The sequence below is a fragment of the Neodiprion pinetum genome, chromosome 2, assembly GCF_021155775.2.
Source record: "Neodiprion pinetum isolate iyNeoPine1 chromosome 2, iyNeoPine1.2, whole genome shotgun sequence".
Classification (NCBI taxonomy): domain Eukaryota; kingdom Metazoa; phylum Arthropoda; class Insecta; order Hymenoptera; family Diprionidae; genus Neodiprion; species Neodiprion pinetum.
The window spans coordinates 37,215,409-37,236,171 of NC_060233.1; the positions used below are offsets into that span (position 1 = coordinate 37,215,409).

General features: G+C 39.4%; 4 protein-coding genes across 7 annotated transcripts in view; 2 read left to right on the forward strand and 2 right to left on the reverse strand.

Moving 5' to 3' along the window:
- Positions 1-61: 61 nt before the first annotated feature.
- LOC124211215 (aurora kinase C) lies at positions 62-3,318 on the forward strand. Its single transcript, XM_046610049.2, has 5 exons — positions 62-504; positions 692-1,314; positions 1,488-1,622; positions 1,749-2,139; positions 2,269-3,318. Exons 2-5 carry the CDS (start codon positions 719-721, stop codon positions 2,365-2,367), a joined length of 1,221 nt encoding a protein of 406 aa, XP_046466005.1. The 5' UTR covers positions 62-504; positions 692-718; the 3' UTR covers positions 2,368-3,318.
- On the reverse strand, positions 2,737-5,025 carry eIF3d1 (eukaryotic translation initiation factor 3 subunit d1). The gene is made up of 3 exons (XM_046610042.2): positions 4,752-5,025; positions 4,630-4,675; positions 2,737-4,411 (listed from the first exon to the last, which is right to left on the reverse strand). Exons 1-3 carry the CDS (start codon positions 4,923-4,925, stop codon positions 2,946-2,948), a joined length of 1,686 nt encoding a protein of 561 aa, XP_046465998.1. The 5' UTR covers positions 4,926-5,025; the 3' UTR covers positions 2,737-2,945.
- Positions 5,026-5,066: 41 nt separating this feature from the next.
- Positions 5,067-8,388, forward strand: LOC124211212 (leucine-rich repeat-containing protein 45-like). Its single transcript, XM_046610041.2, has 3 exons — positions 5,067-5,283; positions 5,797-7,794; positions 8,248-8,388. Exons 1-3 carry the CDS (start codon positions 5,186-5,188, stop codon positions 8,330-8,332), a joined length of 2,181 nt encoding a protein of 726 aa, XP_046465997.1. The 5' UTR covers positions 5,067-5,185; the 3' UTR covers positions 8,333-8,388.
- Positions 8,389-12,259: 3,871 nt separating this feature from the next.
- Ttc26 (tetratricopeptide repeat domain 26) overlaps positions 12,260-20,763 on the reverse strand; it is a 66,021-nt gene continuing 57,517 nt past the window's right edge. For 3 of the 4 annotated variants that reach the window (XM_046610048.2, XM_046610047.2, XM_046610046.2), the window contains exon 2: positions 12,260-17,582. In XM_046610048.2, the coding sequence (XP_046466004.1) occupies positions 16,010-17,473 (1,464 nt within the window). In that variant the 5' untranslated portion in view covers positions 17,474-17,582 and the 3' untranslated portion in view covers positions 12,260-16,009. The remainder of the gene's footprint in view (positions 17,583-20,763) is intronic. The other variant, XM_046610044.2, reaches the window with a different exon arrangement.

The window sequence follows — 20,763 nt, forward strand, 5'->3', positions numbered from 1 at the left end:
CATCTATATATTCTCCAGTCAACGATAGAAAGTTACCTTCTCACCCATGCTCACACACGCTTCCGTGTATCCCTACTACGTGTACCGCGCTTCGTGGTTCAACCAATGAATCTCGAGACTTGCGGGAATGTCTAAAACTACCATCCAATAAAAGACCAGCAGTAAAATTCGTTATTTCAAACCACGTAACATCGGTAGTCGTCTACCTGACAAGATTGAATGGGATACACAACGAACCCGTACCGAGAATCCAGAGACTGTTGCAGCTGTGAATTTTAGGTTTTCCTAAGTATATTTCTAGTGAATATTCATTGATTTGTAATAGTTGATACTCTATCTAGTATTGAATGAATTATTAAATAGTCCGAGCAGCCGTGTAAACAGTTATTATGACCTCTTGATATAACTTCGGACGTAAGGCATGAAAGCACACCGATAAACTACGCTCGAATTTCTCGAACCTGGAGACTCGCACATTTGCAAAAAAAACATCCACTTGTACAGGTAAGCACACAGACTCAGCTTTTTCCAAACATTTTGGTAGACTTGAACGCGTCCATGCCACGCTTTTCTCGTTTATGAAAATTCCGTCTAGAGTTTACACAACAAAATTTTCCACACGCGAAATCATTTCCCTGTGTTAAAATAACTGCAATACAAATTATGTAAAATTCTTTGTTGACGATTACAGGAATAAATCAATTGGAGGTTAAACATCATGTTGAAAGGAAAAGAAAACCAACCAAGAGCTGGAGTTCCGCAGATGGGTACCGGGCTAAAAATTAACAATATTAAACAGCTAAGGATCTCCAAGGGAACGACAGTGCTGACGGAAATTAGTGCACCGATAAATACCAAGAAGCAAACAATTTCTGAAGATCTAAAAGAGGCGCCAAATAAAACTAACGTAGTAAAGAATATAAGCGAGGATGAAAACACAGAGAGAAAAAAAACAATGGATTTAATGCCACCGCCACCACCCCCAAAATTACTTCCACCTGCAAAAGCTACTCAGTCTAGTACAGAAAGTCATAGCAAGAACTCTTCAACTGAAGCTGATTCAAAATCTGCAGGGAAGGTCAAAGCTGCTCAAACTAGCGCCAAGAACGATTCGGAAAATGATAAGAAATGGGTTCTTGCTGATTTCGATATAGGACGGCCTTTGGGAAAAGGAAAATTTGGGAATGTTTATCTAGCCAGAGAGAAAAAGTCCAAGTATATTATAGCTATGAAGGTGCTTTTCAAAGCTCAGATAAAAACAGCTGAAGTTGAACATCAAGTCAAAAGAGAGATAGAAATTCAAACGCATCTGAGGTAGTAGTATTGATTTTAGATGTCTTATGTCTAATATATGTCTCAGTTAGGCTGTTAAGTATATTTGATATTTTTCCATAAGAACTGTTTTTATATAATTCAATTCTGAGCGCAACGCCCCTAAAAAAGCTCTAATACCACACAGCTATTGATAACGCAATCATTATTTCCAGACATCCAAATATTTTGAGAATGTATGGATACTTCCATGACGACAGAAGGATTTATTTGATCTTGGAGTATGCACCGAAAGGAGAATTATTCAAGGAATTGAAAGCACAACCAAATGAAAGATTTGATGAAGTGAGGTAAGGACCTTGCTACAAATATTCATTTTAATCATCTATTATCCAGATGGTGTTATAGTACATATAGCGATCAATGATGTATAATAGCAATTAAACACCAAAACTGAAATAATTCATCATTTGCAGAACGGCTACTTACATTTCTCAGTTGGCTGATGCGCTCAAGTACTGTCACAGTAAGAAAGTTATTCATAGGGACATTAAGCCTGAAAATTTGTTGCTTGGAAGTAAAGGAGAATTGAAAATTGCTGATTTTGGATGGTCGGTTCACGCACCTGGTTCCAAAAGAGAAACTCTGTGTGGAACTTTGGACTATTTACCACCAGAAATGGTCCTAGGTGCGACACACGACCACACTGTAGATGTATGGGGAGTTGGTGTACTCTGCTATGAATGTCTGGTTGGCAAACCCCCATTTCTCGCTACAACATACAAAGACACCTACAACAAGATCAAAGAAGCTGATTATAGATGTCCTTCCTACGTCAGCGACGGAGCCCGAAATCTCATTTCTCAGGTGAACATGAATGAGATATAATGACAGCACTTTTTAAACCATTAATTCATAATATGTATCATCAAAGCCTTGTTTTCAATTTTAATCTCTTGATTTGCAAAGTTTCACCTTCATTTTTTTCTTTTGTAGCTACTGGTTGTGAATCCTGAACATCGATTATCGTTAGCCGGCATTTTAAACCATCCCTGGATTGTATCTAACCGAACCATGGAACCAACGAAACAATGAGATTTGCAAATAAATAAATTGTGATGCGATGAATCATTCATCTTTTAATTAATATTATTTTGACGGTATAATGTTTAAGTATCAAAGATGCATAATTTAAATTTGAGATATCTAGTTTTCTAGCACACAGTTAGAATTATTAATGCAACTAATTTCAGATTTCAAATTAAAGGTACTTGATCGTTAATTATATGATACATTTTATCATTATATTAATATTGTTAGTCCACACGTACATGCCAAGTTGATAAATCATTTGAAAAAATACATGTTCATTCCTAGATAAGGTGCCTGCGTATTGATTAGTTCCTCCCATCTTTAGTGAATAATTTTGTAAGCGGTGAGCCACATGATTGATAAAAATGTTCATTTAGTCTGTTTATGATCTTTTTATTATTTCTTTACGAAACCTTGGCCCTTACAAAGGAATACAAATGATTAAATTCGTAGACAGATTACTGAATCGATTCAGACACAATTTAAAGATATTGAATTACAACAGGTTGGTGAAATGGTGGCACAACTATCAGAGACAGATCAAATGATAATTAGTGACGAAGATTTGTTACACTTTCCAATTAACTCTGAAAAGCGTCATTTCCTGGTTCATCATCATCTTCATCCTCTTCCCCCTCACTCTCGAAAGTATTGTCGGGAATATCGTAAAGCCGAATCATAGGCTTATTCGGATCTTTCATGATCAAGAATTTCCCGTCTTTTTGCTTCATGCAAATATCAATGATGCAACGCAGAATACCCCATGCGTTGTCCATGTTCAGATTAATTTGCGTCGCGAACTCATTCGGCTTGTACTGCTGTGTTCCCAGGATAACGTGCTTACTAGAATCGCGTACCATGGCACGAGAAACGTACCCGAATTTCAACTGATCAGATCCTGCGAGCAGAGCCTGTACCGTCCACTTGGCGAGCTTGCAGGCATTGTTTCTGAGCTCATTAGCCAAAACTGCACCCCGCTGAGTGTCCAATTTCTGTCTCCATTCAACACCGTTAGCAAGTTTAGAATCCCACTCGTTCAAGGCCTTGATAGTTAAGAACTGCAGTTCGTTGTTTGGTCCTTGCATGACAGCATCATGTTCGCAACGGCATATGAGCACAACGCCATTATTCAAGTCCCATTTCCTGTAACGGTAAGCAACGCTGGCAACATCACCTTCCTCTTCTTCAGAGATGAACGGATTACCTTCTTCAAACTTGTATCTCGGTTCGTTTGATTTAAGAACTTGCTGGGAGAAGTTGTGGTTGATAAAAGTAGCTTCAAGAGCTAAATTCCGTGGAGAATTGAGAGAATTGCCGTCATCTTGGGGAGGTTCGACACTTGTTTCGTTTACTGTCAAAAGATCGAATTCTGTATTGTCTCTCTTGTCAAAGAACAGCTTGTCTCCAATCTTTTCAATGACAATGTCCCACGAGTAATTGCTGCGGGTGCAGCACATGATTGTAGCCAAAATAGCATCAGTTGCGTATACAGTGCCCTCTGTCTTGGACAATTTACGAATTATCGGGTCGTCCGTAGTCGTGACAGTATGGAATATACGGTCGATACGCTGCAGTGGTTTTTCATTCTTGACGTTAACTCTGTCGTAAGCTTTGTCGTAATACTCTAAAGACCCGCAGCAAAGTATGTCCTCGACATCCTTGACGCCAGGCAAAGAGAGCTTGGTCAATCTTGGGAAGTCCATCTCCTCAATGGTGACCCAGTCAGGCCTGACGGTAACAGAAGCATCACGGATTTTGATCGGTGGCTGATTCTTATGGTTTCTAAAGCCTTGCTGGCGACCCCAGCGCTTGGGCTGTCCCTTTCGATCGCGTTCTCTGAGCTTAATCCTTCCTAGCTGCTGCATCTGACTAACTCCTCCTCGCTGTCCACCACGACCTCTCATGTTACGCTGATTCTGGCGGAATCTACCACGTTGGTACGGAGGCTTCTGCACTCTGGTCGTGTCCACCAAATGGAAAGTAGACTCATCCTCCTCGTGATAATAGGCGTACTGGCTGCCAGAGCCAAACTGAGACGCATATTTGTCTAAATTAGGGCGAACGAATCGTAATTAATTTCAAATAATCGTGGAGGCTAGCCTAGAAAGTAAAGTGTTTCCGAAGACTAAGAATTCACGGTTTCATCATTTATTACTTTCATTTAATTGAATAATACTTCAAACACGAATAAATGGAAAATATCTGTAGATCCGAAAAGGAAATGTTAGGTTAAAGTGAGCAGTGACGTGGTGGCTGTCAACTTACTAGTGAACTTTTTATCCTGAAAGGCGGCTCCGGTCCAGTCCGATATCTGGGAGATAGGGAGAAGAAATGAGTAACAATTTTTGAGTAGTAAATTTCGCGAGGTAAAGCATATGCCGACAAACCTTGCCGAGCCTGTCGCCCTTCGAGAACGGTTGATAGGGTATATCCTTGAATTGATCCGGCATTTCGCACGGACCCCATCCCGTAGAGTTGTTTTGTACAGCCGGTGCGACAAAGTGAGGTACCTTGTCGATCTTCTTCACATCGTCTTCCACCTGCCCGCCTTCCTCGCTCATTATTGCAGACGCGATTTAACCAGGCATGTATAAAAACGAGAACACACGCGAGACAGCCGCGTCTGTTCCGGAAACAGCGTAGCGGCCGGAAGACCGTGCTGTGCCCAAACGATGGTGGCGACGTCGCGTCGTCGTCGGCACGAACCTCTGACGCCGATCGATATGAAATGAGACGATACGTCAAAATCAAAAAGCGGTTACTCGGAATTTATCACTCGACAATCAAGGCCTCTGTTTAGTGAAAATTATCAAGCAAGCGCATGAAGATGCTTAAGGATCACGAACTCTTCGTACTACTGTGTGAAAAACGCGGCCTCAAACCACCTTCCGATGTCTTAGAAGCTATCAAAAATGCTAGGTAAGTCGCATCTTGTTGCATCCGACACGACGTCGGTAAGTGCCGCTATTTCTCTTACCGGCGGTGACCGCAGCAAGCTTCGGCGCCACGTTTGCATAGAATTAATTCCTTTCCAGGTGTTTCAATCGCCAGGTTCGGATTTTCTGGGCCCCTACTCAGCAGGGCCCGCGCCTGAATATATATTTTTTTACTTTTCATGAATTTCAATTGGATAAAAGTACTTTGACGGATCACTTACCAGCGATTCAATACTTCACTCGATTACTCGATAAGCCGAAATTATCTTATGCCAGCGAAACTTGAATTTCGACTTGAACTTTTCTGTATAATTCTCAATAACCTTTATTCAAATTTTCCTGCTACAGCATTATAACGATTATCTCGAATCTTCCGACGGTTTGATTTTAAACATCAATGGAACCTGACGAACATTCGCGACGAAAATACACTACGCTCCTTATTGCAATAATTATTATTTGAAATAATATTATACCATACTTTTTTTGATTTCAGTGCAACCGGAGAGCTCCAGCTTTCCCGCGTTTCAATACTGGTACCGATCTGCGAAGTTATTGCTCAAGTATTGATGTCTAGTTCAGCAATAAAACGGATGGACCTGAGCGACTGCATGCTAAATCTGTCGAAGAGTCTCAGTTGTATTTTAAACGCTCTGTGCGAGGGCTCGAACATGACGTCGCTGAATTTGAAAGGAAACAACATCCACGGTCCGACTGTTGCCCAGCTAGGACAAGTACTCGTTCACAACAATACGCTGAAGTTACTGAACGTCGAATGGAACAGCTTGGGTTCACACGTTGATTCGTTTACCAAATTTTGCGACGGTTTAACTAAAAATCACAACATAGAGGAATTGGATTTACGTTATAATCAGATATCCCCGTATTGCGCCGAGGCGTTGTGCAAAGTTTTGAAATTGAACAAGTCTTTGAAAGTTCTCGACCTCGCATGGAACACTATCGGTCTTCAGGGAGGGCAGCTCCTCCTAACCGGAATGCAAGAGAACAAAAACATAGTGAAATTAAATCTGCACGGGAATTGTATACCCGCGGATATAGTGCACTTGATAGAAGAGCGAACCCGTAGCAATCAGAGTCGAAGAATGATTTCTGTAACAAGCATGACCAAAGAAATCGAAAAAGCCAAATCGTTTCTGCAGGTGACAGATAATAAAGAGAAGATCGTCTCGTTCACGGACAGCGACAGCACAATTCAGAGCCGTCTGAAATACAGGAGAAAAAAGAAAAAACGCGTCGAATTATTTAAAAAAGAAATTCCCAGCGGCGTGACCGATGATTCGATGGAAAAAACTAGTAACGAATCGGACACGAATTCTCTGACAAACCTGCTCGTTCCCGCGGAGGAAAATTTGAAAAGAGATGAGCCACGGAACGATATTTCCGGGGACGATTCCAGGAAGAATAATAAAATATGCTCGAGTTCCGCCGATGCTGCGACGAATAAAATAAAAGAACTCAATCAGATATTGCAGGACCGTACGACCGCGATAAATCTCTTGACGAACGAAGTCGGGGTCAAAGCTGCTGAAATCGAAGCTGTGAGGTCGCAAATCGATCAACTGCGGACAGAACTGGAACGGGTGAAAGAAGAACGCGATAAACTAACCGGTGAAAAAACAAGAGAGATTCTTGACTTAAAGGAAAATCACAAGGAAATTGAGGAGGGTTGGAAAAAGGTTCACAAAGAACTGGAAGATGCGTACCACAAAGCGTTGTTGCATAAAAAAGAATACGAGGTAAGGATCCGCCGGTATGAGAGGGACATACACAGGAGTTCGTTGGAAATATCATCGCTGAAGGAGAAAATCATTTCGATTACACAAACTTACGAGGATCTAGTATTAAAGGATAAAACAGAGATGCACAGACTGAGAAGAGAGATTAAAGAGCGTGAGAGCAGACACAAAAACGAGATAAGCATTGTTAAGAATACCTTGAGAGACACGACGCAAGCTTTAGAAGACTGCCAGATGCAGTTACAAAAGAGTAGGAGCGAACTCAGGGACGTTACGGAATCTCAGTTGACTTTGAAGGCGAAAATCAATGAGATGGAGCACCTAAACGTGAGGTACTCACGGTCAGAGGAGTCCTTACATAGAGTTAAAGAAGAGAAAGAAAATCTGGAGGAAAAGATAGAGGAAAGCCAACGCACAGTGAGCAGTTTACAGCGTCAAGTCGTCGCACTTCAAAGCGAACTCGTCGAGCCTCAACGACGGTATGAATTGCTCAACGATGAGCTGATCCAAGAGAAGGAAAAGACCGGTAGACTTAAAGAGGAATTGGCGGAAGAACGGGAACGGGCCAAGGAACAAAGTATTCAAATTCAAAAAATGACCTTGCAGATAACTGCCTTGAACACGCAAATCAATGACATACGATCTAGTCACGCGGACACGCTCAGGGAAAGAGATAAGGAAAGAACACAGCTCAAAGATATCATTGCCATGAAGGAACGCGAGATTAACGATCTAAAGTCAGTACCACCTTGATCACCTCTGAATATTATCGACAAAGTCAGTCGTGCTCATCGCACACCACAATTGTCTGAGCAAAAATTAACATATATACTCAACGTTAATTAATCATACATGCTAATATCAATACGCAATTAAACCCTTGACTGTCGGTGACACACGCATGGGCAAAAAAAGGTCGTGCCACTTTTGTGGCATGGCACATATTTGGGCATTCGAATAAACAACATGTTTTTACTACATCGATTTCATTTCAAAGTCGCTGAATTATAGGATAAATCCATGACGTTTTATTTCCAACACACAAGTGGCACGAAAATCTCATTTTCGCCTGACTCCTAAGGGGTTAATTGCAACCTAGAAGATAATAGTGTAGAAATTAGAATTTAGCATTTTTATAGTGTACCTTTACCTTGAATCTATTTTAACGATGACATACTTGTTTCTTTCAGAGCTGAAGAAGTCCAAAGAGCTGGTCAGCTTTACGCGGCATTCAGTAAATACCTCGGATCCAGAGGACCAAATCCAGTTTTATGACAAAAAATGACCCGTCAGTACGTAATTAAAGTGTTGACATAATTTTCACGACAGCCAGGTGCACGTTTTATACCTTTATATACACGTATTTATTATATAAAAATTTATTTATTCTTATACTACAATTTTGACGAATAAACGCGCTCAAAAAATCGACAACTACCCTCGTACGTCCTTTAAAATACGCATCTATGTTTCCCAACTGACGTGCAATCTTTAATGCGAAAAGGTGTAAAAGACTCGACGGCTGGATTCCCTTCATTGTAGCAGCTTAAACGTACCAAGAATCGACTATAATGAGTATTAACGCTATTAGAATCCAGTTGGTATATTGTTCTTCTGTGTATTGTCTGTTTTCAACATATAATGGTTGGAGTTCCATGTAGAGGCGGGAAGTTTATACGTGCCAATATGACTGAAAACGACTTACAATTTGCTTTACGCAACTGGTTTCAAACGAAATTGTTTTGCGTCACAAATTTTCGTTGTGCCTACCTTCCATTATGATCCTTCGTAGGTATCTATAAACAAATAATTCCTGGTTATAAATTCACCGATCGGCACGCTTGCAAGACGAACGAAATTTGCGTCATCCTAAACAATGCCGAACCGTTTCGCTCGCGTCATTGGCGAATTATATAAATATCACCAATTATCGCGAAGAATAATTTAGATCGTGAGTTATCATCCTTTCAACGGAAATAATTATTCTTCGTGTAAATACAAACCGCAGAAATTGTTGTTTTAACCTTGCTTTTACCACTAACCTGCAGTAGACGTCAATCAGAAAAATTATCTGTGGCCATTTGTCGCATTCAATCATTTCCTTTCCACGTATAGCATACGTATTGAAAAAGTAATCCATGATCGATTCACAGAACTACAGTCACAAACATTATACAGGGTCAAGAGTTTCGAATAATTTATTCAGCGTTCGCTTCTATACGTAATGCTTCATTCGTGGTTTTCGCTCGAAACTACCACCCACGATAATGCGAAGAGCCAAATGCGATACAGTTCGAATTTCCAACTGATTAGACAGGCCGAGTTTCATCAAATTTCACGAGCCCGCGGATTCGATAACGCTGTATCATTTTACCTGTGAAATTGAACCTCTGAATAGAATTCAGACTGGGATAATATACAGCAGATTATTTTTAACCAAATAACGAGTTATATTCATCATAATGAAATAACTGAGCAAAACATCGAAAATACTGAAACCGCAATTTATTACAAGGACACGTTGATTTTAGTCATGCATAGATCTGGGAAATGAGAGCGGTGAACATTACAGAAACGGCAAACCACGTCATGTCCATAATCGCTGGTTCGACGGCATTGCAAACCCATGCACACAGACAATCGCCGGTGAATTTTCCCGAAACTTGTGCAGTCATCGACCATTTCGCACTACTACGCATGATTCATCACTTTGTTCGGTAATTTATTGTATCATTATTATTCAGCTTCCGCTTCGAAGAGTTGACGGACAGATTGTACTTCTGACTGATTGTAAATATTACGATTGAAACCGTATAACTTACGTAAGTTGAACTTTGCCTGACGCACAAAGGGGCACGTGCTAAGAATTATGTATTGTTTGTATACAGGCCTTAAAGGGGGCTTTGAAGAACTTGATGTGTTTGAACGGAATTCTGCAACTTGGCACTTTCTCCTGTTTTTTTTTTTTTTTTTTCACAGGAATGAAAAACCAACCGCTACTTGGAGTCAAAATCTTTTTAATTCCAATTAGCTTGTTAATATATGTAAATATGGACGTGTGAAATAATTTAGTCCGTAAATTCATTGCATGAAAAGAATGCGAAAAGAAGCGATTGAATTTTGTACTTTTAAATTTATTGAGAAAGATGTCGATTACTGACTGGAATTACAGATTTTGCATAAAGAAGAATGTTTTTTTCTCCTCTAGGCTGCTAGATATAAAAAGACCTGAAACAGAAGCAAGATTGAATAGAACTCTACTTCGACCGTATTTACTTGACGCTATTCCCGTTATTTGCAAAAATAATAATTTTTAGCAAAAATATATTTGATTTTGCTAAATACTAAAAGGTGGTTTTACTGATTTTTATCAGAATCTACTACATTTAAAGTTAAATTCAGCCAAATTAATGAATCATTTTATAGAAGTCGTTACATGCGTCGTGTGGTTTTTGGTGAACGAAGAAATTCACCTTTTCGTTAATAAAGAATAACAAGGTATAGAAACCGCGTCGATTGAGACAAAAATCATCAGAATCCATAGATATTATCAGCCGAAAAATCAATGAAACCTTCCTTCCAGCAAGTGTGTGTGCGAATCTACGTTCGTAGATGACTCTCTAGACCTCAAATCTGACCTTTTATTCTCATCACTCTTCACCGAACAGAAAAAAGTGGAACGTTAACAGAATTCCGTCTACAAATCTCGCCTTTCACAACGACATTGTAAACACTCTGTTATCAAAGAACAAAGGTATCTCAATTATTCGGAGATACATCATTTTAAGGTGCAGTATTGCGTATCCCTTCAACTATAATCAATGTGAAATGTCGTACACTTATCTAAAACGTTGCATCACGGTCCCTGTTCAAATAAGACATCTCGTCGGTGTAAGTTAATTTTAAAAACTGGCCATATATTGAAGGAAAAATGTTCAACAACCGTGCGTACGTGTGACATGATACAAAAATGAGACGTTCCGAATGCGGTCGTAATAAGTATAGGTACACAAGATACGAGAACAATAAAAACTTGAACGTACCTGGACAAAGTCTCTTCTCCGGTATATCTACGTTATATAAATCTACGCGTATCGCATCAACGTATTTTTCGTCTCGATACCCTTGTAATCAAATTCGAGGGAATCGGTGTCACATGCTCAACAAACTGATATCAAATGACAATTGAAAGATCTGGCGTGAATCGAACTCCAAGGTGCACAACAAATCCCTCGATACCTGGAATCGAGCAGATAACTGTTAATTTAATACAAAGGATCACGTTCACCGCGATCACTTTTATTCCGTACAGCAAATTTTCTAATCTACACGGCTCCTTTTGTCTTGGGGAAAAAACAAACCGCATTAATCTGATTGTCAGTCGCGGTTAGTTTCTGTTATGGTAAATACCAACCGCGACCACCGGAGCATGCGAATATTAGAAACGTCTGTCGCTACAGCCTCTCAAGTTGATTGTGAGACTATATTTAGTGACAAGCACGAGTTTGACCTTTGTCGTTTCAATGTTTCGCAACAAATTTACTATTCAACATGCCGAAGTTAGTGACGTTACTGTGACGATTCATGTCGAGTGAAAACTGCAAATTGTAATAAAATAACACACAGTCATATTTTGAAATCCAAGTTTGTTTGGATGCATTGTAAACTTAAAAATAGCGAATATATTCCCAATGTTTTGTTACGATAACGTTAACAACTTCAACCTCGTTAATATTCAGCTCCGCACGTGGCTGTAATAAAGTAGAAACGTACTATCGACGTATGTACGTATCCAATAAGCTGAGTTCCACGCATATCATTACGCAACAATAAGTTACAATATAAGACAATATCGTGACATTGACGTATACGATCAGCTCCGTATTTCCAGGAACGAACATCGTATACATACAGCCGATACTTACGTAACCCGAGGGTAATGGGGGTCTCTTGTATACCGCACGATTTGAACGAAGTAAAAATATTATATTGCATATTGTATCTATTACTGCAACGAGGCGTTCTAAGGTCGGACAATAATAAAAACTGTCCACTGTGTAACATTTTTTTTTAGTTTATTTTTTTCTACTCAAATACCTGTAAGCTATTCAATGTTTAGAATAAAATTTACTTCTCACGCCGATGGGATGAGAGATTGTTAGGCGAGAATGATAATGGAGACGAAAAAAATTTACACCAATGTATATAGGTAATAAATAATTTTCTTTAATAATTTAACTTGTGGTTTATACAATTTGGGCTTCATTATAATATAAAATACATGGTTTCGAGACTAACCTATATGTAGATGCGTTTGTCTACTTCATTGTATACTTATACGTAAAGCCAATCAAGGGATTTGTTGAGGCGGATGAAAAAAAGGAAATATTATTATATTGTCTAACAAGGAGGCAAACTCGGAGACAAAATGATGAAAACAATTTCAACACAGTCTCTCTCTATATTTACCCCGGTTGCTTACTAAATTTACAAGTGTCGAGAGATATTTCTCGCTCGACGATTTTGTCAATTGTCGTTTTAACATCGTGTTAGATAAGGGGAGAGAGACGCGTGTGCGTGATGAATGTGTGACGATCTTGTTTTAGCTGAATATCACACTAACGGATCCCAGACTTCGGTCGAAAATTTCAAGGTTTTTTTTTTTAATACACATCCGCTTCCCCCCAACAAATTCACCGTTTTCGGTTATAAATTATGTTCAATATACAACACAAATAATATAGTTGAACTGGGAACGTTTTGGCAGTACTTGCAGGATGCAGCATTAGTATTGTTATTTTTTTTACATAATATCTTCGAAAAGTTTACAATGCGCGGATGCTTTTATTTATTCGGCGATCAGCTCGATAGAGATGATATTACATCCGTGATATATGTATGTAGAGCAGAAAAATTTTTCTCAGGATTTTTAACTTGCTACGTATAAAACTGTATACCTACTACCTTATTGTTTTTCTCTTTTCTTAATCGTTATTGGGAAATGGAGACGAGAAGAACAAAGAAAAGACAATAAGTTGTAAAAGAGAAAGGAGAAGTCCAATAATATTTCGGAAGCATTTCGATCGCAGACCGTCAGATACTTTCTATAGCTGAAATTACACACATAATAGTGACATCTCTAATATAGAGACGAATTTCCGTTAACTAATCTAAAGTGCGATTAAAAACAAAAAAAAGAAATGCATGCACGCACGCAAAAATAATAATTACCTACACCTTATCTAGAAACTTAGAAATTTCAGTTATTAGCCAATGCTGTCAGTTTGTTTTTACATACGTGGGTGTACGCATAACTTGAATAATTATTATCAAATTACACAGTTGCGCAGTATACGTGTGTGTGTGTGTGTGTGTGTGTGTGTGTGTGTGTGTGTGTGTGTGTGTGTGTGTGTGTGTGTGTGTGTGTGTGTGTGTGTGTGTGTGTGTGTGTGTGTGTGTGTGTGTGTGTGTGTTCATGTTCGTCTTTTGTGTAACGACATAATATCAACTGAATTGTAGGTATATAGATATAATACATCTATTATCCGTCACGTAAACCTACATCTATATCTACACCTATACCTGCATACACATGTTTTATATTTAAAGATACCAAACAGAAGATCGATAGACAATATTATCATTATTGCTCTAATTTTAGTTCAACAGTTTAATTTCTCTTATTTATTTCCTACGGTTCAATTTTTCAGCCGATTTTTCGACACCTGTACGTTGGCAACTGTAGCGGATTCGACGTTTCAGAAAGAATTAGGAGCCAGCTATTTTTTTCGGGCTTACATATCATAAATCGATGAGCCACTTTTACTTGCTATTAATGTGTGTGAAAGATATACCTATATAATACAGCTAACTGAAGACGTGTAAATTTTAATTATTTATTTACTTTGCTTTACCCGTCTCTGTCACTTTTAGCATTTACACCTCTTTTCTCACAAAGCCATGCTCACTTATATAATATGAATGTGCAAAGATGAAATGAAGGTGAAGTTCATCGTCGAACAACTCGTTGGTTTCTGTTTGTTTCATACGTTCCTTCTTTTTTTTCCGTTGCTACGTCAGTACGTTATTTTACACTTTTAGCACAGCTATTTTAGGACCTAGATGCGGGAGATTTTCATATGATTTAAATAATGGATATAAACTGTGCACGTTGAGAAGTAGAAAAATAAAATTCAGCAATACAGTTTATACTGCAAGGAAACAACCGAGTGCATTCCATGGTTATTAAAAATTTACACAATGCGTGCAGACGGCAGAATAGAAAGAAGAAAACAACTATAGATTAATATTTTCATCGTTATCTGGCTGAGATTTTGCACCGTCACACTGAGTTATTGGATTTTCTAATTGTAATACATAACACGGTATTCAGTGCTTAAAATTTATTTCTTTTCATACTTTTGTCTTTTTTCCATCCCATCAAGGAACGTAGAAAAATATATACGAATTTTTGAAAAGAATGCCGAATGTATACATTAAGAAGAAGCCTAATTTCGTTTTCACCAATTTCAAAGCACCATATATATATAACTAAAATTATTACCCTTGGAGATTAGCGACTGATGTAACTAGACTCTCAGATCGCGTTCACTCGTTTAACAATCAGGGTATGTATATGGTACCCTGACTCGCATGGATTGAATAAAACACATTTTACCGTAACGGATGTTTTACAAATAGCGTAGAACCCAAATATCTAATTATCATAATGATTCGTTGTGTAATGTAAACGTTTCGGTCGCATAAAGACATTATTATGCTGCAGAATCGGGATGATGTTTGTAGTTTTTAAAACGTTCAACATTAAAACGGATTAAACATAAAACGATTAGAATTTGGTAAAGAAAGAACGATAAAAGGAAAGTTGTACAATTTAAAAACGTTGTAATACTAGAGGTAGACTTCTTTCCCTCTGTCTATCGCGTCCCCTCAATTCTTTGGTTATAACAGAGTTTATACTATCGTTGTTGTTATTAATATTATTATTATTATTATTATCATTATTATTATTATCATCATTATTACCCGGTTCTCTAACCTATCGTTCACGCGATATCATAAGTTATATATCGTACAGTGTGTAGAAAGCAATAATTTAATATAGTTCGTTATATTAACGTAAGCTACTTTTCTGCACGAATCTGAGATTATATTTGTTACGTCTTTATAACTTGTGAATGTTATACTATTATTATTACTATTATTATCATCATTAGATACTTTTCGCAATTTGTTCATCCAATTATATTAATATTATTATAATGTTTATTATTGTTATTGTTATTATTAGTATTATTATTATTCTGGTTCTTGACTGTGTAGATTAGTTTCGACATATTTTCTGTCTTATCCTCCTTTTGTTTCCTTCCTTGTATTTCTATTCCTTTTTTTCACGCACCTACTCGATTGGTACCGAATTTTTGTGTTTCGTTTCGTCACGATTCATTTCGTCCTATTTTATTATCATATAAACAAGCGTCATCTAGGAACCTGGCTCTAGTTGAGATTTGACGTCTGTCGTTTCCTTGCAAACTATCTTTACACGCATAACGCCTACCTTGCCGTACGTTGCGGTTTCTATACAAAAATAAATCACTACTGTATATATCCGTATAATGTATATACATATACCTGTATAAGGATTTATACATATTTTTATACCGAGTAGGTACATATACATTATACGTAGAAATTTACCCTTAAATAAGTATTGGAAGATGCGCTATAACGGTAGCAGTAGTAGCGGTAGTAGAAGTAGTAGTGGTAGTTGTGCAACAGTAGTAGTAATGATAATATTAATATAATAATAAATTGTCAACGTCCATTTTTCTCGTGTTATTACATGTACTTCCCCGTATGTAATTCGCACATTACGATCCCGTTAATAAGAGGAGAATCACGATGATACTTGTCGTAGAATCGACAAAATAATCACTCGGTGTAAGGATACTCCGTAATATAATTCCTGAGTGGTGCCGGCAATTCCTTGGTAGATATTTTGCTCCTGTTAATAGCGAGCCTCGCAAAATGTGACAAGGACCTGACCTCCTTGGCAATAGGTTTCGTTAGATAAATCTGACTGTATAGCTGCCCGCTGTGATCGACCCAAACCTCCTTCTGCTCCTTCATCTTCTTCGAGTACTCTATATAATACTCGATCATTTTAATAGGGCAATCGAACATCGGCATCAACGGCGCCATGCGGGGTTCGGCGTCGAGTCGAAACTTCCCGCAGAGGTAGTGAACCCTTACGGCCGTCGGTCCACGGGCAGTTTGAACGGAAACGGCGTACATGTACCGCTTGTCCGAGCTATCCCTCATCAGCCACGATCCTACCGGAGAATTGTTTAGTAGAGCGGCGCTCTGCTGCCAACTAAGACCCTCGTGGTACCATCCGGATATCTGGAGTACCCTCTGAGCGGCGCTGATTCTCTCCAAGTCGGTGCTGTTGTTCCCGGAGTTCCCGTTCGTTCCCCAGGGAAATGGCAGTACCCAGGAAACGGGAGTGGTCGGGCTGTTGTCCTCGCGATCGCAGCCGTATCCGGTATTCCCGAAAGCCTCGGGTTCGACGATTCCACCGCCGTGGAAGTTGTTCCGACTCCTAGAGCTGCTCGAACTCGGCACGGAGTTAGCTGTCGCAGTTATACTGACGGTGCACTGACCGACGTTCGGCGGAAGTTGGAGGGTCGCGTTGACCTGGATGACGGTTCCGGCAGCGGCGGAAACCGCCGAAGATTTCGTCATGTTCGCCGGACCGACCGACCCTGTCAATTTCGGCACCTCGCCGTTTTTCCTCCGCGTCCAGTCCGCGTAATCCTCGGCCTCGGGGAACCGGAAGTCGAAGGCGGTGCCCGCCGAGCCGGAATCCACGGACGCCCGCGTTCCCGGAAGCTCCTGACACCCGCTCGGCGGTGGGAAAAGCATCGGATGGGGGTTCTGGAATATTCCCCTCTGGGGATTCGGCTCGGGGATCAATGCCTCGATGTTACGCTTCTTCCCCGTTGCGGTCAAATCCCGGGTGTCTCCGATCTGACTGTGAGACGATATCCGACCGTCGATCGGCGACGAGGAACGGCTGCCGCTTTTCCCATCCATCTGAAACTGCTGCTCAAGTTTCGGCTGATCGCTACGGAGTATCAAATTCGTGAATTCGTTTTGGTTGTTGTAAAGCGCGTCCTGCGCCGCTCCCAATCCGTGAATTATCGCGGGACCCTGGAGGATGGTCGGTGAGTTTATCACGCAGCCTCCGCCGTGAAGGTAGCCTCGGGGCACGAGAAAATCGCCCCCGCAGGTCGTCGAGAACTGATCCCTCGGCATCGACGGCATCAGCGACGAATCGCAGCATCCCGGTGCCGGGAATCGGTGTCGACAGTTTGGGCACATCAGAGTCAACATCACGATATCTCTCTCTCGCTTTGCGCTCTCGTTTCAACTCCTCTCTGTCTCTATCGTCAAACGGACAACATTCCCTTATACGGCGTTGGTTAACGACCACGATGTCAGTCTGCAACAATGAACATTGAGAAAAAACTCGAGTTAGTTTTGCGTCTTGCATAAATGACGTGTTTAAATATACATATATGTATATGAAGACCGAATACGCGAATGATTATAATATTCTCGGTCAGCAGGAATAAAGAAAACGTTGAATACGAGTATATGATGTACGGAGAAAAATGCTTTACATTTTACGGGTTTTGATATAGTATAAATCAATTACGCATTGTTTGTTCCGTAAACACAAGAGGTCTTTTACCGATTATAGAAGATCGTGTCGCGTATCGTGCGACATTGAATAAGAAAACTTTTTGTAAACTTTACCGCCATCCGAGAATTCGAGTTATCAACACGTGTGGTGATCGAAGCCACATTCGTCTCATTTTAACAATAAGTACAAATAAGAAAGTTTCGTAAATGGATGAATAGACGATGATATACGGAACCATAAGAAAAAAAAAAATATGAGACAACGAAAAGCGACCGAAGTAAAAGATTTCGCAATAAACACGCGCCAACTAATTTACCGTTACATCATACAAAAGATTGTTAAAACGAGTACGAGTGACAAACCATCGCATAGTTAACGTTTGGTAATTATCAAACTTGCATAGTTCAAAGAAGGACGTGGAGGAGGAGAAGATGAAGATAACTTTCCATGAAATTGTCATGGCCTACAATACCGCCGCACAGCAGGTATAAGGGTTTATACCCATAACAACGAAGAGTCAACACAATTCCCAAACTTCCAACAACTTTCCTCTATACCAAGAATCTCTCGCGGATATTTGAAAAACAAGTCGTCGACTTCGTGCTCGGGATTAAATAAAGAAAAACATTTGCATTCCGACATTTTTCACGGAAAAGCTATTCCAAGTTGAACGTTTCGAATCTCACGTACGAAAATACGTGTCGTACAAGGTTCGGAATTCGGTTATTCGTTGTTTAACAGTTGACCATATTTGTTTGTTCTTTCTTCTTCAAATGATAAATAGTATTGAAAGTCGGAGTGCGAAATCGAATTTTTTAACTTCAAGCCTTCCGCGAAGATAGTTCGCCAAGAACGTGAAAATTATACATTTATTAATAAACTCAGAATTTACGTATTCTCCGAACATATTTATTGCTTTTCCGAACAGAAATCTCGTCACTCGATTCTATTTGCTCATTCAAACGATAACTAATATCGACTTTCAGGAATCGTTACGTTTGTCCACATTGGCGAAAACAGAACACATCGAATATATAAAACATTTCCGAAAACATGGAATTTGAGGTGAAAAGAAAAAAAACGAAAATTCCACGGTACAATTTCAGGTTTTACAATACTCAAAGCAAACAAAAATAACGAGGCGTGTCGGGTTTGAAAACAACGCAAACCCAACAAGTCGATCTTGAAAAAAATAGTAGAAATCCTACCTAACAAGGTACACAACTTTTTCTTTTTTATTTTTGTTTCAGTTTTATAACTATCAATAGTTTTTTGTTTTTTTTTTCTCTCTCTCTCTTCCTCCTCGACGATAACAATATTTCGACGACGTTGAGGAAAAGAGAATGGAAACGAGTTTCAGAGTGAGCCGAAATATTCTCAGGATCGGCGGGTCGCTCGGACGAGTTGGCCTAAACCAAACGGAGAAAACCAGAGTCTCTAAGCATATAAACTGTGCCGTGCAAGCAACAGCAGCAACGACGGAGACTCTCGGTCTTCATCTCTCCTCTCCTATCCAGCAACGGACCAACTTCGCCGTTTCTAAGAAGGTTCTATTGCCGGAGTGCACTTCGCCATAAAGGTTTCCTTTACGTGCTGCAACGGCAGCAGCAGCAGCAGCAGCGAGAGCTCTCCTCTCCATCTCCTCTCATCGTCAGCGATCCGAAGGTGAATATACGTATATAATTTATACGTACGCATACACACGAGATACCGGAATGTTATTGGATTTCCGCGAATAGTTTATTAAATTGCGTCATTTCATTGAATTTCACATACCTGCCGTATGCGGCATCTACGTCATATACAACATATAGGTTAAGAGGTATTGCACAAGCAACGGGACAAAATGCTACCGTTTCGTTGTTCTCGCTTTTCTACATCACGTTCTTTGAATAAACTATCATCATATCACGCTCATACATATATAAATATAAGATAGTATAGGACAGTCTTGTTTTGCAGAATATAAGGCGGTGGAAAGACGCGCACACATTTAAACGCGTATGTAAAACTTAGGAGCTTAAACCGTCCGCTGAGAAATTATATCGCCTCACTCACTGCAAGCCGACGTGACCGAATCCAATTACAAACTTCATTTACACGCTCTGATGGCTGATTATTCCCTAAAATAGAAAGAGTGAAAAAAGAAGAAAAAATAGATGAATAAAACAGAATAGAAACACTACCCAGAATTCGCTCCTCGGCATTTTAAATTAACACATGCTTCGTTCCGATCTTCAGTCTGTCAGATTCGAATGTCTACACGTATTATAGATATGTCCATATTTATGACTCTTTTCCTCGCTAGTGTAGAAATTATCACGAATCGTCGGTCAAATAGTTATATATATATATTTCTATTTCAATTAAAATATAAATGAGATACAATTTACGAAAATAACCTATGACAGTTCAATTCGTTACCCAATCAATTCGAATTGTGATTTTGGCATTAATTGGATGACTATAAAATGCGTATTCGGTGTATTTGATTACAGGTCTATACGTGGGTTAACGTACGTATGAGTATACAGCATTGGCGCGTGAGACGAATATTAATAAGTATTTGTACATATACCCACGAGTAGATTCGTTGGAAGGAATAACGAACAAGAAATAAATTTTCGGAACGCATAGTTAATTATAGGAAATAATAAATTATAACCGTCGCCGTTCGAGACTAGTTTTGACAACTCTGGTACAAATTACCAGGCGCCGTTCAATGGCAACCTAGTTTCTCGATGCCAATACTTCGAATATAAACCGTTCGCGATAAAAACAAGTTAAAACTAGTTTTTACTAGTTCAAAAACTTTGTTTCTCGGTATATGTTACAACATCGTCGCAGAACTATATACAATATAATATGAAGCACAAATTGTGCCTAAGTGACCGGTCCAATCTCTCAATAGGACCGCGCAGCAGAAGATGCAATGATTTTGTCATTTCTGTTATAAAATATAAACAAAATTATTCCC